Genomic DNA, 16,066 nt, shown 5'->3' with positions numbered 1-16,066 from the left:
ATTGCAAAACGGTTTTATAATGATCAATTAGCCTTTTAAAATGGTAAACTTTGATTAGCTAACACAACGTTCCATTGGAACACAGGAGTGACGGCTGCTGATAATGGGTCTCTGTACACCTGTGTAAATATTCCATTAAAAATCTGCCGTTTCCAGCTACAATAGTCGTTTACAACATTAACAATGTCAACACTGTATTTCTGATAAATTTTATGTTATTTTAATGGACAAAATATGTGTTTTCCTTTCAAAAACAAGGGCATTTCTAAGTGACCCTAAACTTTTGAACGGTAGTGTGCATATTAATATTCTTATGTACAGTAGAAAGAGGATGGGAGCTGTGCTACAAGATGTCTTTAAAAAAAAATGTAAAGATAAACATGCTTTTTGCCTGAGTAACCTCTTGCGGCAGAGCATTTCACGATGGCATGGCTCTATAAATAACTGAGCAACTCATTAAATCTGGTTTTGGTTTGGGTACCGTGAAGAAACCCGTTGTGGTATGTCTGTTTGAAGTGTATGCAGGTAGCCTAGTGGTTAAGAGGTTTGGGCCAGTAACTGAAAATCGTTGGTTTGAATCCCTGAGCAGACTAGGTGGAAAATGTGTCGATGTGTCCTTGAGCAAGACTCTTAACTATCACACCCTGATCTGTTTCACCTGTCTTTGTGCTTGTCTCCACCCCCCTCCAGGTGTCGCCCATTATCCCGTGTACTTATACCTGTGTTCTCTATTTGTCTGTTGCCAGTTCGTCTTGTTTGTCAAGCTTACCAGCATTTGTCCTGTCAGCTCCTGTTTTTCCCCAGCCTCTCTTTTTCTCACCCTCCTGGTTTTTGACCCTTGCCTGTCCTGACCTTGAACCTGCCTGCCTGACCACTCTGCCTGCCCCTGACCCTGAGCCAGCCTGCTGTCCTGTATCTTTGCCCCTATCTGGATTTCCGACCTCTGCCCTGACCTGACCCTGAGCCTGCCTGCCGTCCGGTACCTTGCCTCTGTTGCTGTAATAAACATTGTTACTTCGACACGGTCTGCATCTGGGTCTTACCTTATCCTGATATTAACCCTAATTGCTGCTGTAAGCTGCTCTGGATAAGAGTGTCTGCTAAATGATTAAAATGTATGCAAATACATTATACAAGTGAGTAAGCATTTTTAACATACAAATGTTTCTCAAAAAGAGAAGTGGTCAATCTCTCCTCAACCAGGAAAGAATATCATGCATGTTGTTGATGTTCGTTTTGTGTGTGCAATTAAGGACAAGGAGTGCTGCTCTGTTTTGAGCCAGCTGCAGCTTTCGAAGGTCTTTATTTGTTGCACCTGATCATATTACCGGACAGTAATCACGATGGGCAAGACCAGAGCGTGAACAACTAGTGCAGTTGATCTTTGTCAAAAACGCAGAACATCTTTTTATTACTGACATACAGGACCTTTGGAAAGTACCCAGACTCCTTGACTTTTTCAACATTTTGTTACGTTACAGCCTTACTCTAAAAAAAAATTTTTTTTATCCTCAGCAATCTACACACAATAGCCCATAATGACAAAGTGAAAACCTTATTTACTTAAGTATTCAACCCTTTGCTATGAGACTCGAAATTGAGCTCATGTGCATCCTGTTTGCAATGAGAACCCTTGAGTTGTTTCTACAACTTATTTGGAGTCCACCTGTGGTAAATTCAATTGATCGGATATGTTTTGGAAAGGCACACACTTGTGTATATAATGTCCCGCAGTTGACAGTGCATGTCAGAGCAAAAACTAAGTCATGAGGTCGAAGGAATTGTCCGTAGAGCTCCCAGACAGGATTGTGTCGAGGCACAGATCTGAGGAAGGGTAAAAAAACAATTCTGCAGCATTGAAAGGTCCCCAAGAACACAGTGGCCTCCATCATTCTTAAATGGAAGAGGTTTGGAACCACCAAGACTCTTCCTAGAGCTGTCCGCCCAGCCAAACTGAGCAAATGGGGGACAACGGCCTTGGTCAGGGAGGTGACTAAGAACCTGATGGTCACTCTGACAGAGCTCTAGAGTCCTTCTGTGGAGATGAGAGCAAAGTACAGAGAAATCTTTGATGAAAACCTGTTCCAGAGTGCTCAGGACCTCAGACTGGGATGAAGGTTCACCTTCCAACAGGACAATGACACTAAGCACACAGCCAAGACAACGCAGGAGTGACTTCGGGACAAGTCTATGAATGTCCTTAAGTGGCCCAGCTAGAGCCCGGACTTGAACCTGATCAAACATCTCGATCAAACATCTCTAGAAAGACCTGAAAATAGCTGTGCATCCAACTTGACAGAGCTAGAGAGGATTTGCAGAGAAGAATGGGAGAAACTCCCCAAATACAGGTGTGCCAAGCTTGTAGCATCATACCTAATAAGACTTGAGGCTGTAATCGTTGCCAAAGGTGCTTCAATAAAGTACTGAGTAAAGGGTCTGAATACTTACGTAAATGTGATATATCCGGGGTTTTTTTTTATACATTTGCAAAAATGTATAAAAAACAGTTGTTGCTTCGTCATTATTGGTTATTGTGTGTAGATTGATGAGGGGAAAAAAACAATTTAATCAAATTTAGAATAATGTTGTAATGTAATAACGTGGAAAAAGTCAAGAGGTCTGAATACTTTCTGAATGTGCAGTATCTCTCCCCATCTTGTAAATACAGTGTAAATGCAGTGACTACAAGAAATACATAGTAGCATAATTAGGAATATTTTCATCGGTGGACAGAGGATTTTCAGTTTACGTTTCATCTTCCCCTATTTTTAAAATACAGAAATCTCCAACCTCTAATTTGATCTGGCATGGCTTTTCATGCATCTGAACATTTCTGCTCTAGTTCTTTTAGGATTTGTATTTATTTCATTTTTCTTTCCATACCACCAGTAGTCATTCCTCACACTCACACCATGCCTGATGCCTAGACTCAGGCAGTAAATCGCATCGCTTTCCTCTTGACCAGTAGGAGCATGGCATGCTGGGCACATGTCGTCATGTCAATCACTGATCGTTGAGTAATCCCTCCTCCACTATGTCATGATACTAAAGGGGTCTTACACAAGCAATCACAAGCTTTTCTCACAGGAATTAACAGAAGGACCTCTCCTGACCTGGGAATTGTGGCCTTCAACCATTTTGCATTAAATGTTGTTCATCTGCATGGGAGGAAATCAATATGGTCGGCTCTTGCTAATGACATTGATTTTGTGGACTTTGTGTAAATTACAAAGTACTGCATCTGACGAATGGCCCAAGTGATCAGTCATCTTGGTGTCGGCTATAAGCCAGAGAAAGCAGAAGCCTACAACTCTTACTGTTGGATCGAAGCCCACAGTACCTGGACTGGGTAATGATAGCTCACTTTCGATTCGTTACTCAGAGTTAACAACCAGTGGATGTATTATAAGGTCAAAGACACCATTACAGTAACCCCCATGCTGCAGCAACTTTTGAATATATGTCCACACTTGTCATTATAAATGTATGAGTTTGTTGTTCTGCTCTATTATGGCTAGATAGCTTCTAGATGGGGTACATTCTCTGCTGTAGTGCTAAATTACTAGGCTTGTACTGTAGTTAATGTGCTGTTGACAAAATCCTAATGATTTTCAGATTAATAGTGGAATCATCTGCATGGTTCGTGGGATCCATTCCTATAGCCAGGCCGAGGGCATGCTAAACAGCCCCAATGCAAAACACATCTCCATCTCTTGAAGTACAGTAAACTGCCCTTTTCATGTACAATTTTTGCACCGTGGACATGTATAGCCCTGCAGCAAGCATCTGATTGCATAAGCATAATCTCATTGACAAAAATAAAATCTGACATTTGCTTATATCACTGACAACCTATCACCCTGAAGATAAAAAAAAACACTGAGTCAGCCACTTATTCCACTGACAAATGTCATTTCTCTCACCTTGAGCATTTCAGATAATTAGAAAACAAGATGATGATTTATCTTGTCAAAGAACATTATATCCATGTCTTTGTCAATGCAACAGCAATAGTTATAAAGGGAATACATCAAATGGTCTTGTAAGATACTCTGATTATCATTCTCTCAGCACATTATTAATATGTCAGTACACTGTTTATTAGAACCTGCTTCAAATACTATATCACAAATCAACATCTTATGAGACCCTCTACCATTTACAATTCAAGCCTAGCTAAGCGAATAAGCTTACTTTTTAATCCTCCTTGACAAACTGAACAGAAAACACACATCAGCAGGTATTCAAATCAAATCAAATCAAGGTTTATTTGTCACGTGTGCCGAATACAACAGGTGTAGACCTTACAGTGAAATGCTTACTTACAGGCTCTAACCAATGGTGCGGAAAAAAATGTGTGTGTGTGTGTGTGTGTGTGTGTGTAGGTAAGTAAAGAAATAAAACAACAGTAAAAAGACATTTGAAAAAAGAGTAGCAAGGCTATATACAGACACCTGTTAGTCAGGCTTATTGAGGTAGTATGTACATGTACAGTGGGGAGAACAAGTATTTGATACACTGCCGATTTTGCAGGTTTTCCTACTTACAAAGCATGTAGAGGTCTGTAATTTTTATCATAGGTACACTTCAACTGTGAGAGACGGAATCTAAAACAAAAATCCAGAAAATCACATTGTGTGATTTTTAAGTAATTAATTAGCATTTTATTGCATGACACATCAGAAAAGCAGAACTTAATATTTGGTACAAAAACCTTTGTTTGCAATTACAGAGATCATACGTTTCCTGTAGTTCTTGACCAGGTTTGCACACACTGCAGCAGGGATTTTGGCCCACTCCTCCATACAGACCTTCTCCAGATCCTTCAGGTTTCGGGGCTGTCGCTGGGCAATACGGACTTTCAGCTCCCACCAAATATTTTCTATTGGGTTCAGGTCTGGAGACTGGCTAGGCCACTCCAGGACCTTGAGATGCTTCTTACGGAGCCACTCCTTAGTTGCCCTGGCTGTGTGTTTCGGGTCGTTGTCATGCTGGAAGACCCAGCCACGACCCATCTTCAATGCTCTTACTGAGGGAAGGAGGTTGTTGGCCAAGATCTCGCGATACATGGCCCCATCCATCCTCCCCTCAATATGGTGCAGTCGTCCTGTCCCCTTTGCAGAAAAGCATCCCCAAAGAATGATGTTTCCACCTCCATGCTTCACGATTGGGATGATGTTCTTGGGGTTGTACTCATCCTTCTTCTTCCTCCAAACACAGCGAGTGGAGTTTAGACCAAAAAGCTCTATTTTTGTCTCATCAGACCACATGACCTTCTCCCATTCCTCCTCTGGATCATCCAGATGGTCATTGGCAAACTTCAGACGGGCCTGGACATGCGCTAGCTTGAGCAGGGGGACCTTGCGTGCGCTGCAGGATTTTAATCCATGACGGCGTAGTGTGTTACAAATGGTTTTCTTTGAGACTGTGGTCCCAGCTCTCTTCAGGTCATTGACCAGGTCCTGCCGTGTAGTTCTGGGCTGATCCCTCACCTTCCTCATGATCATTGATGCCCCACAAGGTGAGATCTTGCATGGAGCCCCAGACCGAGAGTGATTGACCGTCATCTTGAACTTCTTCCATTTTCTAATAATTGCGCCAACAGTTGTTGCCTTCTCACCAAGTTGCTTGCCTATTGTCCTGTAGCCCATCCCAGCCTTGTGCAGGTCTACAATTTTTACCCCTGATGTCCTTACCTAGCTCTCTGGTCTTGGCCATTGTGGAGAGGTTGGAGTCTGTTTGATTGAGTGTGTGGACAGGTGTCTTTTATACAGGTAACGAGTTCAAACAGGTGCAGTTGATACAGGTAATGAGTGGAGAACAGGAGGGCTTCTTAAAGAAAAACTAACAGGTCTGTGAGAGCCGGAATTCTTACTGGTTGGTAGGTGATCAAATACTTATGTCATGCAATAAAATGCAAATTAATTACTTAAAAATCATACAATGTGATTTTCTGGATTTTTGTTTTAGATTCCGTCTCTCACAGTTGAAGTGTACATATGAGAAAAATGACAGACCTCTACATGCTTTGTAAGTAGGAAAACCTGCAAAATCGTCAGTGTATCAAATACTTGTTCTCCCCACTGTAGGTATCGTTAAAGTGACTATGCATATATGATGAACAGAGAGTGCTACGGGTCTGTAATCATTTAGGCAGGTTGCCTTAGTGTTCTTGGGCACAGGGACTATGGTGGTCTGCTTGAAGCATGTTGGTATTACAGACTCAATCAGGGACATGTTGAAAATGTCAGTGAAGACACCTCCCAGTTGGCCCGGAGCACACGTCCTGGTAATCCGTCTGGCCCCGCAGCCTTGTGTATGTTGACCTGTTTAAAGGTCTTACTCACGTCGGCTACGGAGAGCGTGCTCACACAGTCGTCCGGAACAGCTGATGCTCTCATGCATGCCTCAGTGTTGCTTGCCTCGGAGCGAGCATAGAAGTGATTTAGCTCGTCTGGTAGGCTCGTGTCACTGGGCAGCTCACGGCTGTGCTTCCCTTTGTAGTCTGTAATAGTTTGCAAGCCCTGCCACATCCGACGAGCGTCGGTGTAGTATGATTCAATATTAGCCCTGTATTGACGCTTTGCCTGTTTGATGGTTCATCGCAGGGCATAGCGGGATTTCTTGTAAGCTTCCGGGTTAGAGTCCCGCACCTTGAAAGCGGCAGCTCTACCCTTTAGCTCAGTGCGAATGTTGCCTGTAATCCATGGCTTCTGGTTGGGGTATGTACACGTACAGTCACTGTGGGGACGACGTCCTCAATGCACTTATTGATAAAGCCAGTGACTGATGTGGTGTACTCCTCAATGTCATCGGAAGAATCCCGGAACATGTTCCAGTCTGTGATAGCAAATCAGTCCTGTAGTTTAGCATCTGCTTCATCTGACCATTTTTTTATAGACCGTGTCACTGGTGCTTCCTGCTTTAATTTTTGCTTGTAAGCAGGAATCAGGAGGATAGAGTTGTGGTCAGATTTACCAAATGGAGGGCGAGGGAGAGCTTTGTACGCATCTCTGTGTGTGGAGTACAGGTGATCTAGAATTTTTTTCCCTCTGGTTGCACATTTAACATGTTGATAGAGATTTGGTAGAACTGATTTAAGTTTCCCTGGATTAAAGTCTCCGGCCACTAGGAGCGCCGCCTCTGGGTGTGTGGTTTCCTGTTTGCTTATTTCCTTATACAGCTGACTGAGTGCCGTCTTAGTGCCAGCATCTGTCTGTGGTGGTAAATAAACAGCCACGAAAAGTATAGCTGAGAACTCTCTAGGCAAGTAGTGTGGCATGCAATTTATCCCAATTTACTCTACTTCAGGCGAGCAAAATCTAGAGACTTCCTTAGATTAGGTATTGCAATGTACAAGAGAAAACAGGGTGTTTTGTGTCCCCGTGCAGCCTGCATCGTGTTACCAGCCGTCATTCAGTGTGTGTGGGTGCATGTGCTACTGTCGTACCGAACACCCCCGCAGCCCCTGCACGGCAGGGGGGCCCACGAGCCTATCATCGATCTCTATTATTATTTCGTTTTTTAAATAATTTTGATAGTAACCCTCCAAGAAGTCATTCATAAAACGTTTTAATATCCATATGTACTAGGAAGCTAAGTGTTTGTTTCTTGGGCTTCAGGAATGTGACTGGAAAACTGCCTCAGGCCTTGAAAGTGATTTTTTTCATTCTCAGACTGAGAGCCTAATGCTTCTTAAGTAGTTCTTTATGAGTTATGGTTTAGAAAACAATCTCTGTAGAAGTTACAGGGATGGTAAAAACAGCTGGATTGCAGTAGCACCATCAGGGAAACTGGGTAGAAGGGAGTTGTGCTTCAAATACAGAAGTTTTGCAACATCTTTAATTGAGCATCTCATTCTCTTTAATTGCTGGCCTCAACACGTTATGGAAAGAGATTAACTGTATAGGAAGCTCTGGGGACAGGTCGTCTGGACACGGGACAGCCAATAAATTAGCAGATGCAAGGAGGTTATCATACCTAGCGGACAACAGTTCTTGAGGGCTTGATTTCATTCATACTGGTGAACCAGTTTTTGAATTGTGTGGTTGCAAATATCAATAGTCCCTTATCTCTGGTATATCTTGGGATGCATTATTCAACACTAAGTTTAAATTGTGTGCAGCGCAATGGACATAGGCCTATAACGTTTCAGGAAAGACTCTCTGGGTTGGCAATACTCAGTATAGAAAACAGTCTTGCGCACAACCTGGACCTTTAACCGGTGGTGAAAACATTTGCACACAAAACAGCAAGTTGGATTTAATTTAATGTAATTTAATTTACCTTGATTATTGCAGCCCATTTGTGTAGGCTATTAGCCAGACAAAACCCGCTAAATTCAACGATAAATAGTGGTTGAAAATATCATCAAGCCGACTACTTTTTTCCACATTGTTAGGCTATTCGATGTGTAATTTGTATAAAAAGTTTATAAATAGCAGCTAAATATGGTGTATATAGTAGCTATAGATAGTACACTTTATAATGAAACAGTCCCTAGTAAGCTAGTGTTTTGAGGGTGGACTGACTATATTATTTGATCCAGAGAAACTGTGTTACCCAGTGCTGTGTGTGCATGTGTGCCTGCGTACGAGCGTTCCATTGTGTCAGCTGAACTCACTGCAGCACACACACAGCTCTCTAAATAAAAATAGCCAGAGGAACCCTGGCCTTGAGGTGATGGCCAGTGTTTTTAAGGGGCCAGAAACACATTCCAGTGTTCTATTGACTCCCAGGCTTAAGAGGGATCCAGGTCCAGTATGTGGGTGAATGGGCTCTGTTGTGCTGCTGCTGGATGCTAAATGAATGTTGCAGAGGTGACATCTCTCTCCCACACATGCCTCTTCAAGCTAGATGGCCCTGAGAAGTGACTGTGGATGGGGATGGAGAGGAGGGGTGGGAGGGGTGTGTAGAGACCCCCGTGGCGTAGTGTTATAAAAGTCCATGGATTGTTCCAATCCCAACTCTGAGAAGAGCTGTTGAAAAATGGTGGTGAACAACATGCACTGATTTACTTCAAAGTCATTTTTTAAAATGTGGAATATATAGTATTTTTGTGTTTAATCACAAATAAGAATGCCCTGCTGATAATGATGTAGCTAGTGGAGCTGCTACGCCCAAAGACCCTAGTCATCAAAGAGCTTCCTGTTGTGTTTATTGTTGCCTACATGCACTGCTGTTGTTTTTAATGTTCTCAGAAGAGTTGGGGGATGAAACAATTTCCCCTTATTTATAGACCAAATGTGTCTGTTTTATTCCTTTATCCAACATCTTTGTTGTTGTGTAAATGTTGAAATCTATATAGAGATGTCCTTGGGTATGCATCGCTTTAAAAGAGAGAAGAAACTTAGTTCTAGGCATATGAAAGGGAGGGAGGGTGGGGAGAGAGATAAAATACAGTTTTGTCTGATTACTGAACGTTCTTCCCCAAAATCTCTCCTTCTGTGCGACTTCAAAGAAGAGCGCGTCAAACTTAAAACAGAATTACTAACAGATTCATGAATATGTTAAATATAGTATATTGTTGTATTATGTAAAAAAAAACATTTGCATGATATAATCACATAGAGTTTACTTGTGTAGTCCAGACACATTTGTATAATGCACACTCAGCCCACATATAATTCACATGTTAACCTAGATTTTGAAATTGTATGGAAAACATCCATTGTACATTATAAAGTGGGTTTATTGCTTAATTTGAAACATGAACAAACACTGGTTTCAGAGTCAACCAACCAGGTTACAGAGCATTTTGTATTATTCTGTACGTAATTTGTGGATGTCCACCACACATTTCATATGATATGTCACGAGTCACAATCCATATCATACAGCATGTTACAAATTTACTAAACGTACAATATGTAACAATTTTGCAAAACGTATAATATGGTATAGACAGTATATAGTATGTGCATAGTCACTTTACGCCTACCTACATGTACAAATTACCTCGACTAACCTATACCCCCGCACATTGACTCGGTACCGGTACCCCCTGTATATGCAGTTGAAGTCATAAGTTTAAATACACTTAGGTTGGAGTCATTAAAACTCGTTTTTCAACCACTCCATACATTTCTTGTTAACAAACTACAGTTTTGGCAAGTCGGTTAGGACATCTACTTTGTGCATGACACAAGTCATTTTTCCAACAATTGTTTACAGACAGATTATTTCACTTAAAATTCACTGTATCACAATTCCAGTGGGTCAGAAGTTTACATACACTAAATTGATTGTGCCTTTAAACAGCTTGTAAAATTCCAGAAAATTATGTCATGGCTTTAGAAGCTTCCGATAGGCTAATTGACAGGCGACAGTTAAATAAAGGTAAAATAAAATATAAAACATTTGAGTCAATTGGAGGTGTACCTGTGGATGTATTTCTAGGCCTACCTTCAAACTCACTGCCTCTTTGCTTGACATCAAGGGAAAATCAAAATAAATCAGCCAAGACCTCAGAAAAACTAATTGTAGACCTCCACAAGTCTGGTTCATCCTTGGGAGAAATGTCCAAATACCTGAAGGTACCACGTTCATCTGAACAAACAATAGTACGCAACTATAGACACCATGGGACCACGCAACGGTCATACCGCTCAGGAAGGAGACGTGTTGTGTCTCCTAGAGATGAACGTACTTTGGTGCGAAAAGTGCAAATCAATCCCAGAACAACAGCAAACGACCTTGTGAAGATGCTGGAGGAAACAGGTACAAAGGTATCTATATCCACAGGTAAACGAGTCCTATATCGACATAACCTGAAAGGCTGCTCAGCAAGGAAGAAGCCACTGCTCCAAAACCCCCATAAAAAAAGCCAGACTACGGTTTGCAACTGCACATGGGTACAAAGATCGTACTTTTTGGAGAAATGCCCTCTGGTCTGATGAAACAAAAATAGAACTGTTTGGCAATATTGACCATTGTTTTGTTTGGAGGAAAAAGGGGGATGCTTGCAAGCCGAAGAACACCATCCCAACGGTGAAGCACGGGGGTGGCCACATCAAGTTGTGGGGGTGCTTTGCTGCAGGAGGGACTGGTGCACTTCACAAAATAGATGGCATCATGAGGCAGGAAAATTATGTGGATATATTGAAGCAACATCTCAAGACATCAGTCAGGAAGTTAAGGCTTGGTCGCAAATGGGTCTTCCAAATGGACAATGACCCCAAGCATACTTCCAAAGTTGTGGCAAAATGGCTTAAGGACAACAAAGTCAAGGTATTGGAGTGGCCATCACAAAGCCCTGACCTCAATCCCATAGAAATTTGTGGGCAGAACTGAAAAAGTGTGTGTGAGCAAGGAGGCCTACAAATCTCATTCTGTTACACCAGCTCTGTCAGGAGGAATGGGCCAAAATTCACCCAACTTAATGTGGGAAGCTTGTGGAAGCTTACCTGAAACGTTTGACCCAAGTTAAACAATTTAAAGGCAATGTTACCAAATACTAATTGAGTGTATGTAAACTTCTGACCCACTGTGAATGTGATGAAAGAAATAAAAGCTGAAATAAACCATTCTCTATACTATTATTGCGACATTTCACATTCTAAAAATAAAGTGGTGATCCTAACTGACCTAAGACAGGGAATTTTTACTAGGATTAAATGTCAGGAATTGTGAAAAAATGTGTTTAAATGTATTTGGCTAAGGTGTATGTAAACTTCCGACTTCAACTGTAGCCTCGTTATTGTTATTTTATTTTGTTTCTTTTTACTTTAGTTTATTTAGTAAATATTTTATTAATTCTATTTCTTGAACTGCATTGTTGGTTAAGGGTAAGTAAGTATTTCCTGTTGTATTCGGCGCATGTGACAAATAACATTTGATTTGATGGTTCAAATTTGCTAAATGTATGTATGATATGTTACGAATTCTAGCTAGGTGGCTAGGTGGCTAAAGTTAGCAACCTTTGTTTTGCCTTAAGTAATCATCTGTCTTATGTAACCATACCAAACGTAGCATATCAGACTAATTTGAGTGTCCCGGATTTACCTTTACTATGTTACTTCTTGTCTATAAGACCAGGCTGAGTCAACAGGACCATATCGCATCTTTCTATCTCTTCCCATAGAATAGATAGTGTTTGTCTTCTTCTTCCCACTCAGAGTAATGGATTTACTATGCCCTGATGTAATCACAGCAGGAGTGTAGCAGGCTCCTGAAGATGCTGTTATTTAGCTCTAGATCACAGCAGATAGGTGGGTCTTTGTTTTCCCCAACAGACCAAGAGATGTTTATTCAGTGATTCACCAAGAAAAAATGATCCTATGCCAGTTCCCTAAAGAAGCAGTTGGCTTCGCAGATCAATTGATTGTTTAGGACGCTGTGTGCTGTCAGTTACCATGAGGAACCTCCAGTGTTCGCCCCTACCAAAGAAAAGAGCAGCTAATTGAGTGGAACTGATAAAAATGGCTTTAAAGTTTTTTTATTGTCCAACCAAATTAGTTGTAGGCAGATCACTGGATATGTGATTATTTGTTGTCTTATTTTTTATTCATATTGACCCTGACCTCTGACATGACCTTTGACCTTGGTACACCCACTGGAATACATTTCTATTACAATTTTTTTTACACAAACTTGTGTTCATAGATTTATTTGTATATGTCTGTCAGATTCATATAGTTTGATACTTGTATCAGCAAAGAACAATCAATACTGCCAAGGTAAACCATAGACACTGCAGCCCAAAGCTCGGTGAAACCAAGGTTAAAGGCAATAACTGACGTAAGTGATGAGGCCCCCACCCCCCATTTTCTCCATAACACAACACAATGGAGGCAGGATATTTGTCCACATGATAAAGCATGTATTAAATGTATAAAAATGTTTTTTGACCAAATGTGCAGTTACTGCCCTTTTGCTTGGTAGGGCAATACACTATATGCTACATACTCAATTTGGATAGATACTGTATTCCCCATCAATTAAGTTGGACACTACAGCAGGCTGAATGGTTAGTAAGATCTAACTTACAATGCTTTGTAGAGCACACTTTGGATTCCTATCAGGTTATGAGACAGATTCTCCAGAGGTATGGACATTAGCATAGACACACAGAGAATCCCAGGTGGAATATATCTTCTTGGACCTCTCAGTCCTGATGCTCCTCATATCTTATTCTCACTGATCCTCTCTGTTTGTTGATCCTGAGACCTCAGACCGTTATTGACTCTGGAGTGTTGTTTGTGAATAATTTACTATTCCTCTTCCTCCCTCCATCTGGCTCTCCTTTTCTGTGTTTGTGTGTGTGTGTGTATTTCTGTGTGTGCATGTGCGTTTGTGTGTGTGCACGTGTGATCGCGTCTGTGTGTGTTAACAGGGATGACCTGCCAGGCTCGGAGCTCTTATCTGGACAAAGAGGTGTTGTGGGGCTGGCGTTTCACCCCAGTCCTGTCTCTGGAGAAGGGCTTCTACGAGGTGGACTACAACAGCTTCCACGACATCTACGAGACCAACACGCCGTCATGCAGTGCTAAAGAGCTAGCCGCTACACTACGAGAGGGCCAGCTGCTCCCCACGCTCTCTTCGCTGACGCCCGAGCCCACCAAACCCTACACCCTGGAACCTCTGTCCACCCACAACCCACTCACCAAAGAGGTGGACAAGGGGGAGGAAGGGGAGAGGGGAGAGATCAACGGCTCGGCTGCAGCTCTGGAAGACCAGCCCGGACTGGACTGACTACTTCAGATAAGCCAAACCAGAGACAAAGTTACTAAAGACTATGCCTCATTTAGTCAATGGCCAGCTTGTTCCATTGCATTGCTTGGAGATAAAAGACCCCCCCCCCCTCCCCATGCAATAATTCTCTAGAGTGTCAATCTGTAGTATATATTTGTTTTGCAGACACAAATACACACAAACAAACAAACACACACACACACACAATTATACAAACACATAATATGCTCCAGATTGGTCGTATTGTCTTTTTATATTTGAGGCGACCACATATTTCCATTACAGTAGTAATAGCTCAAGTGATATACTGTATAACCTGAAGTGGAACAGGTATCCATGACGAACGAATATCACAGCTTACAAATTATCCAATATCCTAAATTTAGAGATTGTTGATTCCGCTTCCGACAGAATATGTACGGACCAGATCATTATCTTCAATCCCATCACGCTTTGTTATTACAGTACTCCACTATGGAAACTCTTAACTGAAGGCAATATATACGCAGCCGCGCTTTAGCCCTCCTTCGTACCTGTAGGCAGGAAGTAGAGCTCAGCTCAGTTCAGCTCGCCGCCCGCTATAGATCAAGCGCTGTCTCTTTGTCCAATCACCCTAGTATTTTGTCCAATCTCCCTTGTGGTTCCACTGTCATGCTTAATCGCATTACGTGTGACAAATATACTAGAGCAAAACACAGGACCCAGAGAGTCCCTCAGTATTGGACCCAGGGGAACGGGCAGTACCTCATTTTGATATTCATGATACATAAGCACAAGTCCTGTGACCCTGATATGCCCCCCTTCCCTCCATCCCTGTCCCCCCTCCTGCCCCTGACTGGTGCATATTTTAGTGCATGGTGTTGAGTATAGGCTACTGATGATACAAGCAGGTTTATAATGATATGTACGCTCAGAAGTATTTCTTCCCTGCACTGTGACATAATACAAGCTATTTGTGCTATTCGTCTTACTTCACCTTTGGTTAGTTCTGTTTAAATCAAATCTAAATAAAATGCAATTGTATTGGTCGCGTACACATATTTTGCAGATGTCCAGATTCAGTTTTATTCTACCCATAGTCCTGGTCTGGACTCAGCTAGCTACTGTTGTCTCTGCTTAAGAGCGTGTATGACTCTGTCACTTGTCCTGTGTGTCACATTTTCTACAGTTTTCTTTTGAGGATGTGTATGACAGAGCTTGCATGATAATAAACTGTCCCCTCGACATAGCAAGTTTAATACACTACTAATAATACAGGGTATTTTCTAGGCATGCAAACTACAATGAACAATTTCTACAGATATTGTAAACCAATATGTTGATGATAGCTAAGATGACAAATCTCTTAAATTGAACCCTTCTCCCCCCTTCTATAACATTTATTTGCATTTCTCCAAACACTTGTTCCATCAATGTATTTTATTTCACTGTGACATTGTAGCATCATATTTATGCCATTTGCATAAAGCTCCTTTATCATTAGAGAAAATAACTTCTCCCATAGGTGGAATGTCATCTGTTTTATGTGTGTTCTCATGGGAATAAACCTAATATGGCCAAAAGCACAGTACAGTATGTTTCTGTTAGAGAACCGTGTGTGTGTGTGTGTGTGTGTGTGTGTGTGTGTGCCCACATGTGTGCACGTTTATGTGGGTGTCTGTGTCTGACTGTCTGCGTGTGTGTGCGTTTGTTAGTTTGTTAATTGATTTAGTCCTCTGTAAGTATGTGTGGTTATGAGTTATTTTCCTAACAGAGAGAGCTAGTGGAAGTGAGAGTACACAGCACAAGCTGCTGCGTGAGCAAGTCCTGATTTCACCCAAGGCTCTGTAAAATAGTTGAGATTTTGACACATGCTACCTGACAACTGGATTAGAGGTGCATCGAATCATGAGAAACAGACTTAAGCAACCATTTGTAATTGGTGTGGAACAATCTCATCTTGCACAGAAGCTCTGGGCACAAACACACTACTAAGCACAGGCAGCTGGTAGAGAATAATGATACAGTACAAACAAGAAATAGAAATCCAAGGCAATGTATGAATTTAGTACCGCCTGTACTGTAAATACAGCATGCATTGAACCACAATTTCTTGTATGACTGCAAAGAGCTATGTGGGTGATACAGTTCTTCTGTTATCATTATTAACCAAAAACATAATGTCATAGGGTACCAGGGAAAGGAGACAAATCCTGGCTGTATTATTCCAAGCTTATTCACTGTTGCCTTTCTAAATGATTTCTGATTGAGTAAGAATCCCTGGTAACAAAAATAGCTATACTCACCACCCAGCAGTGTAACACCATCTCTGAGTCAGCTTCTTCGGTGTATTGGGAGATTGTTTTCCCCTGAAATGGCCTGCCGAGCGATTATG

General features: G+C 41.7%; 1 protein-coding gene across 1 annotated transcript in view; it reads left to right on the top strand.

Annotated features, from left to right (window-relative positions):
- LOC139549302 (G protein-activated inward rectifier potassium channel 4-like) overlaps positions 1 to 15,254 on the top strand; it is a 42,485-nt gene extending 27,231 nt beyond the window's left edge. The window contains exon 4 of the mRNA XM_071359601.1: positions 13,334 to 15,254. Coding sequence (XP_071215702.1) covers positions 13,334 to 13,692 — 359 coding nt within the window. The 3' untranslated portion in view covers positions 13,693 to 15,254. The remainder of the gene's footprint in view (positions 1 to 13,333) is intronic.
- Positions 15,255 to 16,066: the final 812 nt, after the last annotated feature.

Source organism: Salvelinus alpinus, chromosome 22 (assembly GCF_045679555.1).
Source record: "Salvelinus alpinus chromosome 22, SLU_Salpinus.1, whole genome shotgun sequence".
Taxonomy (NCBI): Eukaryota; Metazoa; Chordata; class Actinopteri; order Salmoniformes; family Salmonidae; genus Salvelinus; species Salvelinus alpinus.
This window is presented reverse-complemented; position numbering and strand designations above follow the sequence as displayed.